The 21,019-nt window shown below is 42.8% G+C and overlaps 1 protein-coding gene across 1 annotated transcript; it reads left to right on the top strand.

Annotated features, from left to right (window-relative positions):
* Positions 1-975: 975 nt before the first annotated feature.
* Positions 976-19,668, top strand: LOC124134853 (potassium channel subfamily K member 16-like). Its single transcript, XM_046499919.2, has 5 exons — positions 976-1,383; positions 6,915-7,076; positions 8,893-9,225; positions 12,874-13,028; positions 14,014-19,668. Exons 1-5 carry the CDS (start codon positions 1,242-1,244, stop codon positions 14,056-14,058), a joined length of 837 nt encoding a protein of 278 aa, XP_046355875.2. The 5' UTR covers positions 976-1,241; the 3' UTR covers positions 14,059-19,668.
* The last annotated feature ends 1,351 nt before the right edge of the window (positions 19,669-21,019 follow it).

Raw genomic sequence — 21,019 nt, 5'->3', positions numbered from 1 at the left:
TTAAAGTCATCAACGAGTGTGTAATTAGGAGGTAAAGCTACTGTGTTGTGAAATTTGATGTATTCACACTGTAGATTAGATACAGCGTATTTCAATTTAGAACCAAGCACTTTAACGTCATATTTCCAATGTATAAATAAGAGAGACCTAAAAGGATAACTCTTTCTAAACAATCAGAAACATTCATTCTTCATTGTCATGGTAGAATCAATTGTAACCATTTCCAAACGGTAGGTTGCGTCAATGTAGTTGTGTAAAATTTCTCCATTTGTCTAACATGCGGCTCATAACGGGATTTATTGGTGATGCTACAGGTGGTAAGATACTTAATCCGTACGTCACACGTGTGTCGTACAAGGTTGACCTCGTTTTAATCGTTTTGATTGGATAACCGTGACCTCTGTCACATCGGGACTACTTTTTTCATTCATAAAAGATCGCGAGACGTCATTCATTTTGAAATTACAAGGCAGAACTGAAGCAATCTCATGAGAGCGAGAGATATTTACAAACACTTTATGAAACCAAACAAGATAGTCACGCGCATCAAATTCGGTTTGCATTCTATATAAGTTATGCATAGAGCTTCTACAGACATTATATAAGCCTAATCGAGCTATACAATGTATGACTACCGATCAATAGATCGAGGGTCCCCATGGGCATTTGCTAACACAACTGCAGGAACATATTGTTAATGCGTATGCATAAAAATGTCAACAATGCCCATATTTGGGCATATTTTAATATTCCTGCGCATCCAGATTTTGCAAATGGTTTCAGTTTGATCTGTCAACGAGTTGACACACAAGTGTGTAAGAAAAATGGTATCTAACGAGAACGAGTGTAGTATTCTCTATAAACATCTCCCAGAAACCTATGCTAATTATGTGTCCTATGTCAGTACCAGCCCACTGTTTTGAACAAAATCGATCCGAGGCATCTTGATCGCAATTATGCCAATGGGCGGTCTTTCCGTATCGCGTCCCGAGTTTATAGTCTATATATCCGCGAAGCCGCGGTGCTACATACATACTTGAACAGGCTATACATCATAAATACCTCATTTATTTCTGGTACATCCATCTAACTTAATTCCCCTTTTTCATGACGGGAGTATTGAAGGGAAGCGAATACACTTGGGGAAACGGCTTTGAGTCACACGCATGGTGAACAGCTTGACTTGCACGCTCTTGCCAACATTTGTTTCTCCTGGTCTGCTGAAGGCGTGACACCTCGCCATGCTGTGGAAGAGCATTGCCATTCTCTCAGTTGTCCTGTTATGTTACACATTCCTGTCAGCGACAGTGTTTCATTATCTGGAACAGCCAAATGAAATCCTTGTGAAGGAAAGGACACGGGACTTTCACATGGAATTCCTACGTAAGTAATTATTTTATCGAACATCACTGAATTAATGCAGTTATTGATCATATTGAGGGTGAAGTGGTGTGGGGTTTAACGTCGCGTTCAAGATTATTGCACTGATATAGCAACGTGCATTCGTGTGTGTGTGTGTGTATGTGTGTGTGTGTGTGTGTGTGTGTGCGTGCGTGCGTGCGTGCGTGCGTGCGTGCGCGCGAAGGCAAGCCTTTGAACCCGTGACGATTGTGGTGGTGGGTGGTGGAGAAGGATTTCATTTATTGTATAAACAATTAGGTGCGAGTGATCATTAATGTTAATCAGTTAATGAAACTAATGTTATTCAATGAGTGATACATTTTCCATAATCACGAGTACTAAGTGGATTCTTCTTTTAATTGCCCAGTTTCATTCTAGACACATTAATTTGAAGATACAAAGCTGAAGTCGTAACAGCCTGGTTCCCTGGGGATGCTGCGCTGGGGCTATACTGGCTGGGCCCCGTCTCTAATATCACAATATAGGCGCAAGTTGACAACGTGCATAGGGAGTCTGGAACCAGCTTACAGGGTAACACCAGTCAAGCTCCTCACAGCGATATCCCGTTCGCGGTGCTGCCTGTACTATCGCTGCCAAGCTCCTAACAGCAATATCCCGTTCGCGGTGCTCTCTATACCATCGCTGCCACCAGTCGAAGCTCCCCACTGATGGCTACAACCATGCTTGGAGATGAGTGAGTGAGTGTGGTTTTACGCCGCTTTTAGCAATATTTCAGCAATATCACGGCGGGGGACACCAGACATGGGCTCCACACATTGTACCCATGTCGGGAATCGAACCCGGGTTTTCGCCGTGAATAGCGAACGCTTTAACCACTAGGCTACCCGACCGCCCCCTCTTTATATCAATGTCACATAGAAATTTACTCTTGTTTTAATGAAACAGGTTTTAATATTTGTATTTAATCATGAAATACTTTGTTTAGTCTGACCATGCTGAAAACATTATTTCGCTAGAGTGAAATAAAGAAGATTATTAAAATCACAAAGTGAAATATCACGTTTTGTCACACCTACAGTCAGTCTGCCTCATTGACACTATGGTTTTCTGAGTGAGGTCATGAAGATCACAAAGAAAATATAATATGAAAAAGACTTGTATTTTTTTGTCAAATGAAATGTGTATCTCATCTTGTGGTTTACTAAAGTTGATATTTTGACTTGTGGCTGTGTCTCTCATGAAAATATTACCTTTGTCAGATCACAAGATGAGCTACATTCATGCTATCATCGTTACTTGACAAGGAACAAATTCCCTCTATGTATTTACATTTTTTTTATATTTCTTTTCTTGATTGAACTATCAAAATTATGAGAATGATCACACCACTTGACTTGATTAAATAAACTAACAGTTTCAAAACATGTTTGTGTAGATAAAACCAGATGGATTTCACAATTAAACAAAGGGAATAAATAAGTTATGATTGAAATACCCATGAGAATTACACAACATTCAAAAAAATATTTCTGTTTATAAACTGGGCGGCAAAAGAAAGTATAGGTCGAGTTCCATGATCGATAAAAAATGATAAGAAGAGGTTTTGTTTTGAATTATAAAAAATCTAGGGAGGGGTAACAAATGATTGATCAACCACAGTTTGAATGGAATTGTGCAATCACAGGTAATGTAAGCTCAAGGTACACAATGGTGGGGTAAGAAATTTCATTTTCAAAAGTTGTCTGAAATGTCACCAAAAAATTGTCAGACACACTACAAGTTCATTGTCGACACAGTTGCCTTCAATAGCGTGTATGACCTCCGCGTGCCTCAATGCATGCTGTGATACGCCGCCTCATCGATGACGACAGTCTTCTGGTGACGTGGACTGGAATCCGTTGCCACTCGTCTCTCAGGGCCTGCTGCAATTCTTGTCTGTTGACGGAAGGACGATGGCGTGCTCTAATCTGTCTGTCAAGATGGTCCCACAGTTGTTCAATAGGATTCATATTGGGTGAGTGGGCAGGCCAGGGCAAAACGTCAACGTTCTGCTGGTTTAGAAAGTTCCGAGTCAGTCTTGCAGTATGGGGCCTGGTATTGTCGTGTTGAAACAATGTCCCCTGCTGTTGGTTTTGTAAGAACGGAAGCACAACTGGCTGCAACACTTGGTCTCTGTACTGCACAGCGTTCAGGGTTCCCTGTATAATCAGTCTTCTGATCTCCACAAATACCGCCCCACACCATGACACCTCCCCCGCCGAATGGATGGACCTCTCGAATACACGCCGGAGCCAAATGTTCCCCTCCGCGTCGATAAACTCGTTCTCTGCCGTCATGTCGAAACAAGTTAAACCGACTTTCATAAGTAAACAGCACTCGACGCCAATTTCGCAGTCTCAGGCGTCGATGTTGAGCAGTCATTACCATTCCTCGGAAAGGAGGATACACTCGGATTCCAGCAGCACGAAGTCGTCGTAGTACTGTACGTTGGCTAATGGGATGTCCCAACGCTGTTGCTGCCGTCGCCGTCGCCGTTACGAATCTGTTTCGCAGGTGAATGAGCCGTATCTGACCGTCTTCCAGTGGTGTTGTCACTCGGGGTCGTCCGGTTCTAGGCCTGTCCTGCGTCCTCCCTGTCTGCCTGTACCCTTGAATCAGTCTGGCTACTGTCAATGGTGTACAACTAAACCTTCTGGCAATTTGGACATGTGTTTCCCCCATTTCGGCCATACCGATGGCTCTCTCTGTCTCTGTTCCTGTGACAGTCGTGGCATTTCTTTTGTGTGCTTTCATCACGTGTGGTTATACCCTGCAGACGAACGCATTTATACAGCTAATATGCACGTGCAGTTTATGCCATAAGCGGGAAACCTGTTTCACCATTTTTTTTGTCACCGCACGAGCGCCGCCAAAGGTGGCGCGTTCGGGTGAGGTTTTTTTTGGTACCTGTTCCTGGGCAGTCATATTCCCAATACCCATATTCCACTATAATTATCGCTGTTTTAGGAAAATTACAAATTGCCAACCTATTCTTTCTTTTGCCGCTTAGTTTAGTAATCTTAATCTCAATTTAGGAATGTGCAATATTCGAATACAGACTGTTAAAGAGTTTTCTGTTTCTGTACATAACATAAAGATCACATGTAGAACATTTACTGGCCATTAATTAGTTGGGATTTTGATCATTTCATGACATGATTAATTTGGTACAGAAAAGTAAATGTCATTTTGGTAGAAATATTGTTTACAAAATTGTAGATCAAACTGTACTTCACTTTAAATATTTACGCACTCTTTATGTAATAATTCAGTTGAAATATTACACCTCATGCTATCTGATCTGTCAACATTGACAATTAAAATAACTACTGTTCACAATAACACAGCAGCACTAGTAGATCTAGAGGTCTAATACTTTATTGGAATGTATTTGAATCCATCCTAAAAAGATGAATAAAATCAACACATCAATTTAGTTAGTTTCTGACATCTATCTTGATATGGTCCAAAGGTCAATTATCTTCTACTCCACTTCAAATACAATTCGCAAAGTTCTTCAAACTCACACCTTGACTAAAACACATAAATAAATAGTTTGGGTTAATGGTGTGTAAACAATGAATTATTCTTTACACGATCCCAGTAGCAGGGTTCATTCAAGGAATCGTTTTACATGGGCCCTTTATGTACTTCTTTCAAGTATTCCAGACGTAGATCTACGCCCATACAGCATAATGTTAAAATACCACATTGTATTTGAAAATATGGGCCTTTTTCAAATTTAGGGGCTAAAAGCAGAACCACCCTAAAACTATCCTGTCAGTAGGATGTGTATAAAGTCTGTTCAGCTACAATAAACTGCACTGGGAGTTACCAGGTGGTCATGGATATTTGAAATTGAAATCACAACAGAACGGCCAGACTCACTCGCTAAATACATCAGTAAAGAGACCAGGTAACAGTAGAATAGTTTGTCAGTGATAAGAATATTGTTCAATACTTACGATAAATGTTGCCGTGATAGTACCGGAATGGTTAAATTGTCACAGTTTGTCCCGAGTGCGTGCCTTGTTGATATCTCCATGTGTGTCATGTGCTACCTTCTGCTCTCCAAGCCTCGCTTTCAAACCGGAAGTAGCGAAGTGTGAAAAAGGTCAAAAGTAAATACATGTCGGGTCCGCCGTGTTTGTTCGTCTACTGGAGGCGGCCATTGTGCAGTCATTGCCTGGGTATATGTAGCGACAGCGCAGCATACCCAGGGAACCAGGCTGAACTCGTAATACATTTCTGTAAGGCTCCATTACATTCTGGATTTTGGTTCAAATTGTTTTTTTAACGGTCAAATCAGCCGTCAACCTCCACAGTAGAAGTCTCTGGTAAATATGAAGACAGGTCATATTTGTTTATATCTTAACAAGCAACTCCAGTAAAAAGTGCATCCCCCTTTTGTTCAGACTTCAAAAATCCTTTTGTGCAGGGTGTAATTTGTTCTCTCTTTGTTTGGGACAAGGGATTCTTTGCTGAAACACTATAATAGAATAACATACATCGCCAGACTAATTGAATATATAAAATCCAATTTTGTGCCAATAACTCGGTACTGATTGCTAGTGTCAGCTTCATTATGTATATGATTGTAGTGCCAGGCATTCTGTTTGGCAGTTTATTACTTTTTTTTGTCGTGTTTACAACGCTGAATCACACCAGTCAGGTTTTTAATGTAGCACATATCAGAAGGTGCATGCATGGGTTGCTGAAGACCTATTCTAACCCGGATCTTCCCGGGTCCTGAAATTAGGCGCAGATGCATGAGAAATTAGCGTACTCATGTATATCATAATTTTTACGGGGCGGTCGGGTAGCCTAGTGGTTAAAGCGTTGGCTCGTCACGCCGAAGACCCGGGTTCGATTCCCGACATGGGTACAATGTGTGAAACCCATTTCTGGTGTCCCCCGCCGTGATATTGCTGGAATATTGCTAAAAGCGGCGTAAAACCATACTCACTCACTCATAATTGTTACTGAACACGTTTCGCTGCCCCACCCTGTGGTGACTTCATGCTGTCTATAGTCTAAACAAGTCACATTTTCATGTACATTTCCTGCGAAATGACTAAATACATTAAACAAATCAAGTTATATGATACAATGTTTCATTTATAAACTAATACTCCGTATGTTTGTGTAGACGAAAGTCATAAAAATGTCAACTTTAACTTTGTCAGGTTACACAATGAGATAAATATCCTATTGGTGAGGAACGATTCTCTCTCCCCGCCCTTGATTTGTAATATTGGCTCCGGCTTCAGGATTAGCCCCTCACACACACACACACACACACACACACACACACACACACTGAATTCCTTCCTACAGTCCTGCTTACTGCGTGTATTCTACAGCTCGAGGCACAAATACATGTTACAGCTGCCCACAAAACTAAATGGTAATTCCACAGAATATACAATTTATCCAAAGACGCTATATCGAGGAACAGTGTAGTTAGCATTATTCTGAAGGACCGAGCAATGATGCCTGTGTTTGATTTTCAGGTAACTTCTCGTGTTTAAAGACTGGCGATCTGGAGATCTTCGTAGAGCGAGTGACGGCGGCGTACGACATGGGCGTGGTGGCGACAGCCAATAAGACGTCAGAAACGAACTGGGACTTCGCAAGTGCTTTCCTCTTCACCACGACCATTATTTCCACGATAGGTACTCATGTTAGGGGCCGGTCAGTTATTATAGGGGAGGGGGGTTTGGGTTGGGATGTGAGATTCATGTGGGTGTCATGAAGGAATGACTCAACGAAAGGGGGGTTGTCGCCAAATATTATCATCACTATGGCCAATATCACCGGCCCCTCCCTGTCCCGTTATAAATGGCCAGTCCCTCAGCTGCGAACTCGAAGCTATGTATCGCTCCACTTGTACTCTCCGAGGTCCCTGTTCGCAATTTTTTACCCTTAAAAAACATAAAGGATCATGAACTATAAGTGTTGATACCAGGTATTAGAACTTAGATAAGTGCTGCCGCCAAACATCCTGTGCAAGAACGTTTAAAACATTTATTTTTTATTTTTTTATTTTTTTATTTTTTTATTTATTTATTTTTTACGTTTAAAACATAACACCAAAACACACGTGCGCAGGGTGTCAGTCTTGATTTTGACACATTCGAGAAAGGTCGATTAATCTTTGTGGACCATTATTACTGAAATTCTTAATAATTCTGCTTATCATACAGTTGTGATTAACTTGATTTCATTCATAGTTTGTGTATGAACCAGGCTGGAAACTGGCAGCCATCAGCCGTGCGTTCAATGTTTCACAGTCTGGGATTAGCAGACTATGGAACAGGTACCAACAAATCTAAAATGTTGATGATCGACCCCGTTCAGGGCGTCCCAGGTCAACGACATGAGTACAGCATCGATTAATCGATGGCTGTACGAAATTGAGCTCAAACGGCGCATGAAATTGTTGCCGACTTTCATCAGGCTACCGGTGTATGAGTTAAGTTAAATCATTAAAGTAACCTCCTATCGTCCAGTACAGTTGGCGCAAATGACGTCACACAATAAAAGTACTCTTATATAAAGAAGAGTCACAGCTTGAACTGTCCGTCCTTTGTGGCGCTGTCCGTCATTGTCACACTCAATCCCGAGTTTGGTAAAATTCTACCAGTGTCCGTGTAATAAAGTCTCTATATATAATAATACTTGTGTCATATGTTCGATCCCATATTGTGCATCTGTGGCCTTGTTACGCAATTACTTGGTAGTGTTCCAGCAACGATGCGGCCGCCGCCGCGGTCAGCAATAACCTGGCACCATTCGCTGCCTGGCTGCCTCACCAAGAACACTTGGGATAACGTGTCCCAAGTTTTCAAAGACATGTTTGGTCTCAACTCAGCTTGTCGTCTCGCGAGGGTAGATGCTTTTCTGTGATCAAAGCACCCCCAGAAGCGCAACATCCATAGAATACCGATCCATGCTTGCCGTAAAAGGCGACTATGCTTGTCGTAAGAGGCGACTAACGGGATCTACTGATCCAAAAACGTCAACTTTAAAATTTCCCACCTTACGCCTGTCGACCTTCAAGATCGTTGGCGGCCATACTGTCATACTTCCCTACCGGTTGTAATATCATACAACTATTACTAGAAACTAATATCACTTATGTAATTTAGGAAATTTTAAGTTATTTCCGCCTATCCCTTACTTCTTTTTTTTTAAAGAGTATATTACAGCCGAAACGCTTATAAAATGTGTCTTTAGCAACGACCCGATAGTATAGGTATCGGGTGGCCAGGCTTGCTGACTTGGTTGAAGCATGATCGTATCCCAATTGCGCAGATTGTTGCTCATGATACCAATCACTGGATTGTCTGGTCCAGACTTGATTATTTTCAGACCGCCGTCATATAACTGGAATATTGCTGAGTGTGGCAATAAACGACAAACAAACAAACAATCACACCGTGAAATAACACATTGCTGTACAAGGTTCAAATGCTTCTATGATTTCAGGCTATGGCAACATCGCGCCGACCACCTTGGCTGGACAGGCTTTCTGCATATTCTGTGCACTGTGCGGAATACCTTTAAGTGCTGTGTTCCTTGCGGCAATGGGTCAGAAACTGAGGTATCCCATCACGAAGCTCCAGGAGAGGATAGTCACGAGCCGATCTCACCGTGTCCTCAGATGTGTCAAAGTCTGCCTGTGTGTGGTGCTGGGCTCCACCCTGTTCATCCTCCTGCCCTCCGTCCTATTCAGCGTGGTGGAGGGGTGGCACTATGGCGTGTCCGTGTACTATACTGTTATAACGCTCACTACTATAGGATTCGGGGACTATGTAGCAGGTAGGTATGAGTTTGGATTAACGTCTTGCAACCCTATCTTCCCGCGGCAAGAGAGTTAACTGACTAGTAGTCCTGTTTCCACCCTTGCCGAACTAGGCTGGTATTTACGAGTGTTGGCTGGACTAACGAGTCCACGCATAGTCCAATTAAAATCGCGCAACGAAATCGCAATCCGGCACGCAAACTGTCATGCAGATTTCGGTCGATTGCAGGATTTGCAAAGCATGCGCACAGCCAACTCGCTGTCAACAGATATTTTCCTAGTCTTTTCATGTTTCTTGTCAAGGTGTTCACGTGAGTTGATGCACTTTGCGATTTAAGACCCGTTTTATCACCATATAGATCTTGAATATCGATCAGATCGCCTTGACTTGGCGGCGCCATTTTGTGTGAAGCAAATGCAAGTGATACGAGAGGTGGAATCTGATTGGTCCATCGGAGAGGCATAGAAGGGACATAGTTCGTAATAGCCACTGGTGGCGCTGCGATTGAGCCCAGAAATTCCAGCCTAGTTCGGCAAGGGTGGAAACTGGACTTTTAAAGTCAGTTAACTCTCTTGCCTCGGGGTCCCTTCGGCACGCCAGAAACCTATGATTGTGGGTTCGAATCCCGGTTCGCCCCGATTATGTTTCTAGGTTTGTCAGCACCATACCCGTGCTCGTGGGTTTCACCGAAGTGGTAAACGTCTGAGACCTGCATCACTTCGGGCTTTCCTCCCACATTAAGCTGACACGCCGTGATATAACTGGAATAATGTTAAAAGCTGCGTTAAACCCAATTCACTCACTCACTCATTGGTCATATACATGTGATGGTGAGGAAATCCACCACGACTTCATTAGATTACTATAGTTGTTACATCGAGCATATAAAACAAAAGTCAACAAAAAACACGCATCTCCTTATGGAAATGGCTTACCAGGCTTCACAATCATTAAAACAATTTTAACATTTGTCTTTTTGTCCATGAAATCTATAAGAGAACACTGCTTGAAAAACATTACCTGAAAACTCAGCTATGTATTTGAAAACACAATGCCATTTAGAAAGTGGTCAAATGTAACAAATGTTATATTTGGTATGACACTTTCTTAGTTAAGTACAGATTCTTGTTCTTTTGGGGGTTGAGTCCCGCGCCTCACTCTGGCGGTGTGGGTTCGAATTCCAGACGGGACTCAACCCCAAAAGGTACGAGAATCTGTACTTTTCCAAGACAGTGTTATCCCAAATATAACATTTATTACATCTGACCACTTTCTAAATGGCATTGTGTGTTCATAGCTTTCGGCCATGGGAGCCGTGCCAATTTACACTTGTCAGATGGGTACACAAAGTACTTGTCAAGACTACCAGTTGTCGGAGTTTCATTTTGTGGAAGCCTCGGTGGCTGAGTGGGCTAGATCGCCGACTTAGTACGAGAATCTGTACTTTACCAAGTAATTGTTATCCCAAATATAACATTTGTTACAGCCCGTGTATAGACTTAAGACAGCATCATATTTACCTTCTTTGTGAATGTAGCAATATAGGCGCAATGCAGTGTTTCGTCTTCTATATTACCCCCTATATTCATATATTCTTATGGTGAAAATAAGAAACCGTTCATGTAGTCGTCACATTTAATGACACCTGCAGTTCATTACCCCCGGGATGGTGGTCGGGTAGCCTAGTGGTTAAAGCGTTCGCTCGTCACGCCCAAGACCCGGGTTCGATTCCCGACATGGGTACAATGTGTGAAGCCCATTTCTGGTGTCCCCCGCCGTGATATTGCTGGAATATTGCTAAAAGCGGCGTAAAACCATACTCAGTCAGTCAGTCAGTCATTACCCCCGGGTGAAAGCCTCAAAGCGCTACGTATTTGCGGAAATTGCACGCGGGTAGGTATTGGCAAGCCTTTGTCATCCATCCACCGCAGTGTCACTAAGACAGTGTTTGGATATGTTTACTCTGGCTTGTAACAGAAGGCATTATGACGAGACAATGCATGTCAGTAGCGCACAAACTGCAAACACGTGGAATGATAAAGACTAATCAGTGTGAAATGAAGTATGTGACAATGCGGCATGGTCGCAGGGCGTGGGACCGTAACATAAGATGCAATGCGTCATGGATACATTCAGATCATCACCAAGCACAGACGCGTTTAGGACCATCTCTAAGGGTTGGTGCTCAAAGGAAAGGTCGCGGGATCAAGAGTCGTCTCCCTTTAGTTGGCACTCTGATGGCCGCTTATCACAAATACGTTAATAATTGAGTGAACGCGGGGTGATAGCGTTAGGTTGTTGCGCCACGCTGAATCATTGATGAATCCGCTCGTGAAGATCCGGGTTAGAATAGGTCTTCAACACCACAGCTTGCCAATCAATCACTGAATTGTCTGGTCCAGACTCGATTATTTACAGACCGCCGTCATATAGCTGGAATATTGCTGGGTGCGGCGTTAAACTACAAACAAACAAACAAAAATTGATTAATCAAGTTTTCTTGACTTTAAAAGATGGCCACAGTCCTGTTTAAAGACGCGCTTACCATCAGTGGGCCATACGACTGATATAGTGATGACACTGTGATGGTATGGGTTTGCAACACCTCCAGCTATACAACAGTGGCAATGTTTGAATGTAAAGGAGGTTATTTATGTGAAACAGACCGTGTCATCCACGCCATTTTGTCAAGTTTATTCAGGGACTACAACGATCTTAGCTACTTAAGATTGGCCCGGACCAGTTGTATGTTTCGATTGTAGCTTACAATGATCTTAGCCTACAATCGCTTTGTGCAAGTGGATTACGATCGTAGCCGAAGCCTAAGATCGTGATCTTAACAATAATTGTAGCGCTAAGATTGTTCTGTGCCAGTGGACCCTGCAGCGCCCTAGCGTCTGGGCCAACTTTTTGCAGCAACAACGACCCTCACCCAATGCATGCCAAGACGACGCCAGGCAGCTGTCCAGGCCCGTACCCCCACACTAGCATTCTGTTCCCAGCTGTGAAACGATCACACCTTTACCGTTGATTTTGCATGTAGTTTCATATTGCCAAAACCCATGCAGAAATCGTGCATGTTATCTACTTATATGTTCAACCTATTTATGCTACTCCACCTTTGATAGGGATTCTCTTAGCATTCCATGTTACACAGAACTGATTCTCCTGATGTCACGTGTGTATTTACAGACATATCTGATCAACATCAACAGGGAGGAGTATGCCACGCGGACTAACACAGAATAACGCAGACCATGTTTTTTGACATTTTGAAACTCAGATACGAAATTAAAAACACTACAGACGAGGGAACCCATATCTTAGCTGCATGTGCCACCATATACCACAGTAATACAAATCAACTTAGGGACCGACCATTTTATATCCTGGAGATGCCTGTGACTTTCACCCACCAAAATACTGTACCAGAACATACTTGAAATGATAACTATGCTTCAAACTGTTGAAACAGAAGTTGTCAGCCACGAAAAGTACTTTGTTGCAAGATGTTATAAAATTTTTTTTTTTTTTTTTTTTTTTTAAATATATCTGGTTTTGCAGCTGTTGCTGAAAAAATACTCACACATCCTCCTATATGAAATGATCGGTTCCTAAGAACTTGTGAACTACAATGCAAACTATGGATGTGTTCCTGTTGCAGGTCAGCAGGCGATGCCGTACCGTCACCTATATCGTGCTGTGGCTGCTGTGTGGGTGGTTCTAGGTCTCGCCTGGGTAGCCCTGCTCATCAGCGAGATGACCGGCGACATCAATGACAAGATCGTCAAAAAGGAAAAGAAATGCAGTACCAAACATGTCAGTGTCAAACTGTGAAAACCAACTGTTAGTGATTAAACTATGGTTTATGTCGTCATCAGCAACAGCCAAGCAAGGGCAGAGCGGTCGTTGAATAATGAATTACGCCCCAGTAAGCAATATATTACAGCTATACCCCGGCTATAAAACGATGGTCACAATCACCACGGATCCCCATTTAAGCCAGTTTGGGAGCAAATTTGGGACACTATTCCTCGCCGGATTATACACGTCGACCACTACACAACTCAGAATTTGCTGCTGTGAGCTGCATATATTACAGACAATTCATGTAGAGGCGGTGACCCAGTCGTTAAAGGCATCGGAATTCGCTGTGCAGAGTTTCGTCCCTTAGGCGAACCAGGAACCTGTGATCGTAGTCTCGAATCACGTTCCCCTGATTTCAAGCTGACACGCCGTGATATGTATGAAATTCTGCACAAAGCGGCATGAGACCACTCACTCTCTCACAGCGAGGCGAATTAAAGCGAGGCATTCCTTAGCCTTGACATGATCCACTGGTCTTTGGTTCGAATCCTCCATTAATCCCGATTATGATCCTTGGTGTGTGGTGATAAACGTCATTTAGATGTGAATCAGTGTTTTAATTCAAAGTGAGAGAGTTGGGTGTAACGTCACTTCTAACATTATTCCAGTTATATCACAGAGTGTCAGCTTACTGTGGAAGGAAGCCACGACATGATGCATGCACGGGTATGGTGCTGACAAACCTAGAAACATTATTCGAACAGGGATTAGAACCCATAATCACAGGTTTCTGGCGTGCCTAAGGGACGCAACTCTGCATGTCGAATTCTGGCGCCTTAGACGACTGTGCCCCATCGTAGTAGTGGTGGTGGTAGTAGTTGTTGTAGTAGTAGGAGGAGGAGGGGTTGTGTCTGTAAAATTTGTAGTCGTATCCCACACAATTTCCATACTTTTTGCCTTAAAAACAAAACTGAAATGCCTTGTTCTTATCTTTCAGGTAGATGAACAGGACGAATTACAGATGAAACCTCTCGAGTCTTAGAAGATAGTGAAGTGACGTGTTTGAGATACGAGACCCCGTGTCCTCGTTCTGTTGGGGGAACTATGGGCGCTCGGGAACCTTGATTATGTTGGTGACTCTTTACCCTCGTGCAACCAGGTTTCCTGACGAAGTAGTGATATGATCAGTGTACCGAAGCAGTATAGCATTGTGATACCAGTATACCTCGATGAAGACAATACTCTCTTGATACCAGTATACCTCGATGAACACAGAATGTTTAATTGATGCCAGTACCCCACGATGAAGACGATACTCTCTTGATACCAGTATACCGCGATGAAGACAATACTTTCTTACACACCTGTGGGTAAGAAACCCATTTGAGATAACTGGTATCAAACATGTGTGAGATGAAATTCCAGGCCAGTGATTGGCTGCGCCATGGTGATGGTCAGATTATGGCGGACTACTTTCCAGATCGTAAGTCATTGATAAGTTGCTCGTGCTTCTGTCGAATGTCCACCTACGTCTGTGTTGAACGTTATGGATTTAGAGTGTTAATAGATATATTCCTGTGTTATGGGTTTTCGGACGCTAAGACACATTCGCTTATCACAAGAACCGTAAAACAACTCATTCACTTATCAAAGACAGCTTTATCTAAAAATCAAGCCATCATTTGAGTATTTACAATGTCTGTTGACACCACAACCCTCGTTATAGCGGGCGTAATTCGCGATTCACATGGCCCTCTGAAAACGTTTGATGTCCGAAAACATATGATCTGATTATATATATATATGCCTCTCCTCTTCAACCCTCACTTCGAAGTCGACTAAAATTTGAAATACATCACGCACACTAAAACTTTTGAATTCTGTTGGAAATTCCCTCTTCTTTGATATCATCCACTGTCATATTAGCCAAAGCAAAATTACTGTGTGTTTAGAAATCTAAATATCGGATATTTAGTCGAAGGATTGAATTTCAAAAATAGCACATTAGTGATCACGGGAACATTCACCAAAACACCAATGATAATTCTGAAACGTCGCCAAGGAACCTGGAATGGTTTAAAATGTGTTTGAAAATACGCAAACTCGAACGCCTAAGTGCACTTTCCGCCATATTGGATAGTGTTTACAAAAATCACGTTTCGCGTATGTGAGTTATGAGGTGCCTATTAGATCACGTACATTTCAAACGCAGCTCGGATATATGCATCCCTGAATTCCTCACACATTTTAGAATCAAATGACAAATGGTCTTTGTCACCAATACAAGTTATCGAGATGACATGAAGCTAAATAAATTAGGTGTGGAAACGAACAGCTGTGCTCGGAAAACTGTACTTGTTGCAATGTAAACAAATCAAAATTCGGATTTTACACTCTCCCATTTTGAGAGACCAATTCGTCTAATTGTTGCATACTTTAATTAAAATTATATACATTACAATGATCAGGGAAATTCAACACACTTTGTAAAAGTTTCCGTCCTGTGGGACACCATGACTGACGCAAAGTCACGCACAACGACGACGGCTGTTATCTGCAGTTCTGTCAAAGTCTTCCGCTGTTGTTCTGATGTGACGTCTATTTCGTCTGTATGTTTTGCCACTGCTAGTTGTCACCTTGTATGATCCTGGTGAAGGGTCGACTGCTGTCACAACAGCAGAATTCCACCCGATCTTCTGTACTCTGACATAGTGTCCCGGATTCAGGGGAGGCAACTCTCTGCTTCCTTTGTCATAGTAGCACTTTTGTAGATCTTGCCTGTATTCACGTTGTCTTTAAAGCAGGGAGTGATCTTTTACTTGTGGTTTGGGGAGTGCTTTTGACACAGGCAAGGGGCTCTTCGGGCGCCGTCCCATCAGCATCTGTGCTGGCGTCAAGTTCACTTAGTACACTGGTGTATTTCTGTACTCAAGCAGGGATAAGTAAACATCTCTTCCACTTGCCTCTGCCTTTTTCAACATCATCTTGACAGTCTGTACTGAGCTTTCGGCTTGACCATTCGATTGTGGATATGTTGGGCTTGATGTCATGTGGGTGAATTCCCATGCCTGTGAAAATCTGCGAAACTCAGTACTTGAAAATTGTGGACCATTATCTGTCATGATTTCATCTGGTATTCAGTGTCTAGCAAAGACTGACTTCATTGCTGTGATAGTAGTTTTGCTTGACTAGTCAGTAAGTTTCACAATTTCTGGTTACTTTGAAAAGTAGTCCAAACACAACAGGTAATCACTGTTTTTGTATACAAACAAGTCTGCACCAACTTTAGCCCATGTTCTTTCTGGTATGTCATGGCTTTTCAGTGGCTTTTTTGTGTTGCTCTTTTTGTTTTCATTGCAGATTGTACACTGAGATACAAAATCTTCATTATATTTGTCTATTCCAATCCAGAAGAGTACATCTCTTGCTTGTTGCTTGCATTTCGTTATTCCTGGTGTGCTTCATGAATTTTTTGTAGCATTTCTGCTTGCAGTGCCCTTGGAATAACTAGTTTGTTTCCCTTGAAAACTAGATCCCCAACTACAGTCAGTTCGTCACGAATATTCCAGAAATCTGGTACACAAGCTGGAACATCTTTCCTGTCAGACGACCAACCAATGAGAATGACAGATTTCAGTTGCTGTAGTTGTGGGTCATCTGCTGTGGCCAACTTGAATGTCTCCACTCGAGATGAAGTCAATGGTAGTTGTGATATAAAGTTCACATCAAACTCTGCCTCGTCGAACCAATTGTCATCAGCTCGGAGATATGCTCTGCTCTCAGCATCAGCAACGATAAATTCCTTACCAGGACGGTAAGTAACCTGTAGATCATATTTCTGCAGACGGAGCAAGATTCTCTGCAATCTTTGTGGAGCCTGGCACAAAGGTTTTCGGAAAACTGCTTCAAGTGGCTCGTGGTCTGTTTCTACACGGACAGGTTTTCCATATATATATATATTGATGGAATTTCTCACACCCATGCATGATTCCCAGCATCTCCTTCTCGATCTGTGCATATCTTTTCTGTGCACTTGTTAACGATCGTGATGCCAACGCAACTGGCTTTTCAGCTTGTATGAGCATTGCTCCTAGTCCTTCGCAACTGGCATCAGCTGACAATGTCACTGGTTGAGTGACATCGAAGTACTGAAGTACCGGAATGTTAGTCTCTTGTTTCTTCAAATTCTTGAAGCATTTTCTCTGGGGTTCTCCCCAGTGCCATGCAATGTCTTTTGACATCAGCTGACATTTTCACTGGTTAAGTGACATCGAAATACTGAAGTACCGGAGTGTTAGTCTCCTGTGTCTTCAAATTCTTGAAGCATTTTCTCTGGGGTTCTCCCCAGTGCCATGCAATGTCTTTTGACATCAGCTGACATTTTCACTGGTTGAGTGACATCGAAGTACTGAAGTACCGGAGTGTTAGTCTCCTGTGTCTTCAAATTCTTGAAGCATTTTCTCTGGGGTTCTCCCCAGTGCCATGCAATGTCTTTTGACATCAGCTGACATTTTCACTGGTTGAGTGACATCGAAATACTGAAGTACCGGAGTGTTAGTCTCCTGTGTCTTCAAATTCTTGAAGCATTTTCTCTGGGGTTCTCCCCAGTGCCATGCAATGTCTTTTGACATCAGCTGACATTTTCACTGGTTGAGTGACATCGAAGTACTGAAGTACCGGAGTGTTAGTCTCCTGTGTCTTCAAATTCTTGAAGCATTTTCTCTGGGGTTCTCCCCAGTGCCATGCAATGTCTTTTGACATCAGCTGACATTTTCACTGGTTGAGTGACATCGAAATACTGAAGTACCGGAGTGTTAGTCTCCTGTGTCTTCAAATTCTTGAAGCATTTTCTCTGGGGTTCTCCCCAGTGCCATGCAATGTCTTTTGACATCAGCTGACATTTTCACTGGTTGAGTGACATCGAAATACTGAAGTACCGGAGTGTTAGTCTCCTGTGTCTTCAAATTCTTGAAGCATTTTCTCTGGGGTTCTCCCCAGTGCCATGCAATGTCTTTTGACATCAGCTGACATTTTCACTGGTTGAGTGACATCGAAGTACTGAAGTACCGGAGTGTTAGTCTCCTGTGTCTTCAAATTCTTGAAGCATTTTCTCTGGGGTTCTCCCCAGTGCCATGCAATGTCTTTTGACATCAGCTGACATTTTCACTGGTTGAGTGACATCGAAATACTGAAGTACCGGAGTGTTAGTCTCCTGTGTCTTCAAATTCTTGAAGCATTTTCTCTGGGGTTCTCCCCAGTGCCATGCAATGTCTTTTGACATCAGCTGACATTTTCACTGGTTGAGTGACATCGAAGTACTGAAGTACCGGAGTGTTAGTCTCCTGTGTCTTCAAATTCTTGAAGCATTTTCTCTGGGGTTCTCCCCAGTGCCATGCAATGTCTTTTGACATCAGCTGACATTTTCACTGGTTGAGTGACATCGAAATACTGAAGTACCGGAGTGTTAGTCTCCTGTGTCTTCAAATTCTTGAAGCATTTTCTCTGGGGTTCTTCCCAGTGCCAAGCAATGTCTTCTGACATCAACTGACATTTTCACTGGTTGAGTGACATCGAAGTACTGAAGTACCGGAGTGTTAGTCTCTTGTTTCTTCAAATTCTTGAAGCATTTTCTCTGGGGTTCACTTTGCCAGTGCTTTGTTCGGTGATGTCATACGGTAGTAAACATTGTTGTACATATTTGGTAATTTCTTTGAGGTGAATTTTTTAAACTCGGCATCATGCGGGTTCTTTGATCTTATCTAGTTTGCACTATCATCATCGCCTTTGTGATCAACAGATGGCGGAAACGTTTTTAGGTTTAGGTGTAGGGTCACATTATTTGTGAATAGTAAGCAGTACGTCCGATGACGTCACTCATGACCGTTGTGTTATGTATTAATGCGCCACTGCGATTTTAAGGTCTGTAAGAAACAGATTACTAACCTCGTGCCTGTCAGATACCATTTATCTTTCAACTCGTTGTGAGATAAATGGTACCTAACAGGCACTCGTGTAGTAATCTCTATCTTTTGATACCAGTACCCAATGATGAACACAATAAAATACCATTAGTACCAATAAAGCACTTTGAGATCTGCTATTGCAACCGAAGGAATTTAAAAGAGGAAAACATTCTACTCAAAAGAAGTTACAAAACATTCGATTTGTTCATATGACTATAGTTGATCTCTAATGACTGGTGGGTATGCTACACACAGCCCAGTCTGTCTTACAGATCGTGAAACATAAATATCCAATACAGCCCATGCACGTCTATGATAATGGGCAAGTCTAGATTACTGCAGTTTCGGGTGAACAGTCTCTGGGCTCCTTTTTAATTATATATTATTAAGATAATTAATAATTGTTGTTTTTGTAATATTTTCAGAGACTACATGTATGTTAGTCTACACATAGCCTTCCACGTTTGTTCCACTTGTTGTAAGTAGTATATAACATACGGAATGACTGTCAAGTCAAGAGGTCCAAATCCATGACATTTGTGGACGTGAATGTTGATTTAGCTCCAAATGTTTGTTTGTTTGTTGTTTGACGCCGAACTCAGCAATATTGCAGCTATATGACGGCGGTCTGCAAATACTCGAGTCTGAACCAGACAATCCAGTGATTCACATCATGAGCATCGATCCAATCAATTGGGATACGATGACATGTATGAACCAAGTCAGCGAGCCTGACAACCCGATCCAGTTAGTCACCTTTTACGGCAAGCGGGGGCACGGGTGGCCCAGTCGTCTAAGGCGCCGTGATTCGCTGTGCAGAGTTGCGTGATACCCTAACCGACGTGAATCGATGACCTAGGGCATAAAAGATCAACGCCATGGGACTTACATGGCGGAGGAAGAGCAATATAGCAGCGGTTTTGTTTGACTGCGGTATGTTGCTTAATGCTGGGGGGCACGGGTGGCCCAGTCGTCTAAGGCGCCGCGATTCGCTGTGCAGAGTTGCGTCCCTTGGGTACGCCGGAAACCTATGATTGTGGGTTCGAATCCCGGTTCGCCCCGATTATATATCTAGGTTTGTCAGCAACATACCCATGCTCGTGGGTTTCACCGAAGTGCTAAACGTCTGAGACCTGCATCACTTCGGGTTTTCCTCCCACATTAAGCTGACACGCCGTGATATAACTGGAATACTGTTAAAAGCGGCGTAAACCCAACTCACTCACTCTCTGTCAATTCAGCGATATAGGCGCAATGCAGTGTACATATAGATACTTATGGTAAAAATATGAAACCGCACGAGTGATAAGAAACCGTTCATGTAGTCGTCACATTTAATGACACCTGCAGTTCATTACTCCCGGGTGAAAGCCTCAAAGCGCTACGTATTTGCGGAAATTGCATGCGGGTAGGATATTGGCGAGCCTTTGTCATCCATCCACCGCAGTGTAACTAAGACAATGTTTGGATATGTTTACTCTGGCTTGTAACAGCAGGCATTATGACGAGACAATGCATGGCAGTAGCGCCCAAACTGCAATCACATGAAATCATATGACCGGTACTTCAAAGATGGGCGTCCAAGATTGTTGGACTTGTATAGCGACGTGCATGCACGTGTGTGTGTGGCTTCTTGTACTAGTCCGGACTGATGCCGATTTTTATAGTGCTAGACCACTGAGATACCATGCCGCAGTTTAACATGAATACCCCGCTCAGGCACAGTGTACTGTCTCCGAGCCGACCAGTTCTTGTTTTAGCCATAATGCCGAGCGCCGGGCAGGGTAACAACAAGTACCATCGTTTAACGTCTTTTGGTATGACGCGACCTGGGAACGAACCTCAGACCTTTCGCTCTCCGGGGAGACGCTCTACCACGAGACCACGGAGGCGGTCCAATCTCACTGAAGTTTAATCTGATCCATTATTGTTGGAAATACATTCTGTCGCCCATGCCCATGTATGGATTTATCACTGTGTGATTAGACATGCAATAAGAGCGGGGCTTGCAAATCGTGGTTCATTGTGTCCTTCTTTCTT

This window comes from Haliotis rufescens, unplaced genomic scaffold (assembly GCF_023055435.1).
Source record: "Haliotis rufescens isolate VD_foot unplaced genomic scaffold, xgHalRufe1.0.p SCAF_3, whole genome shotgun sequence".
Taxonomy (NCBI): Eukaryota; Metazoa; Mollusca; class Gastropoda; order Lepetellida; family Haliotidae; genus Haliotis; species Haliotis rufescens.
This window is presented reverse-complemented; position numbering and strand designations above follow the sequence as displayed.

Coding starts and splice junctions, on each gene's coding strand:
- LOC124134853 (XM_046499919.2), top strand. CDS start 1,242: ATGCTGTGGAAGAGCATTGCCATTCTCTCAGTTGTCCTGTTATGTTAC. Junction 1,384..6,914: donor CTTTCACATGGAATTCCTAC/GTAAGTAATTAT, acceptor TTTGATTTTCAG/GTAACTTCTCGTGTTTAAAG. Junction 7,077..8,892: donor GACCATTATTTCCACGATAG/GTACTCATGTTA, acceptor CTATGATTTCAG/GCTATGGCAACATCGCGCCG.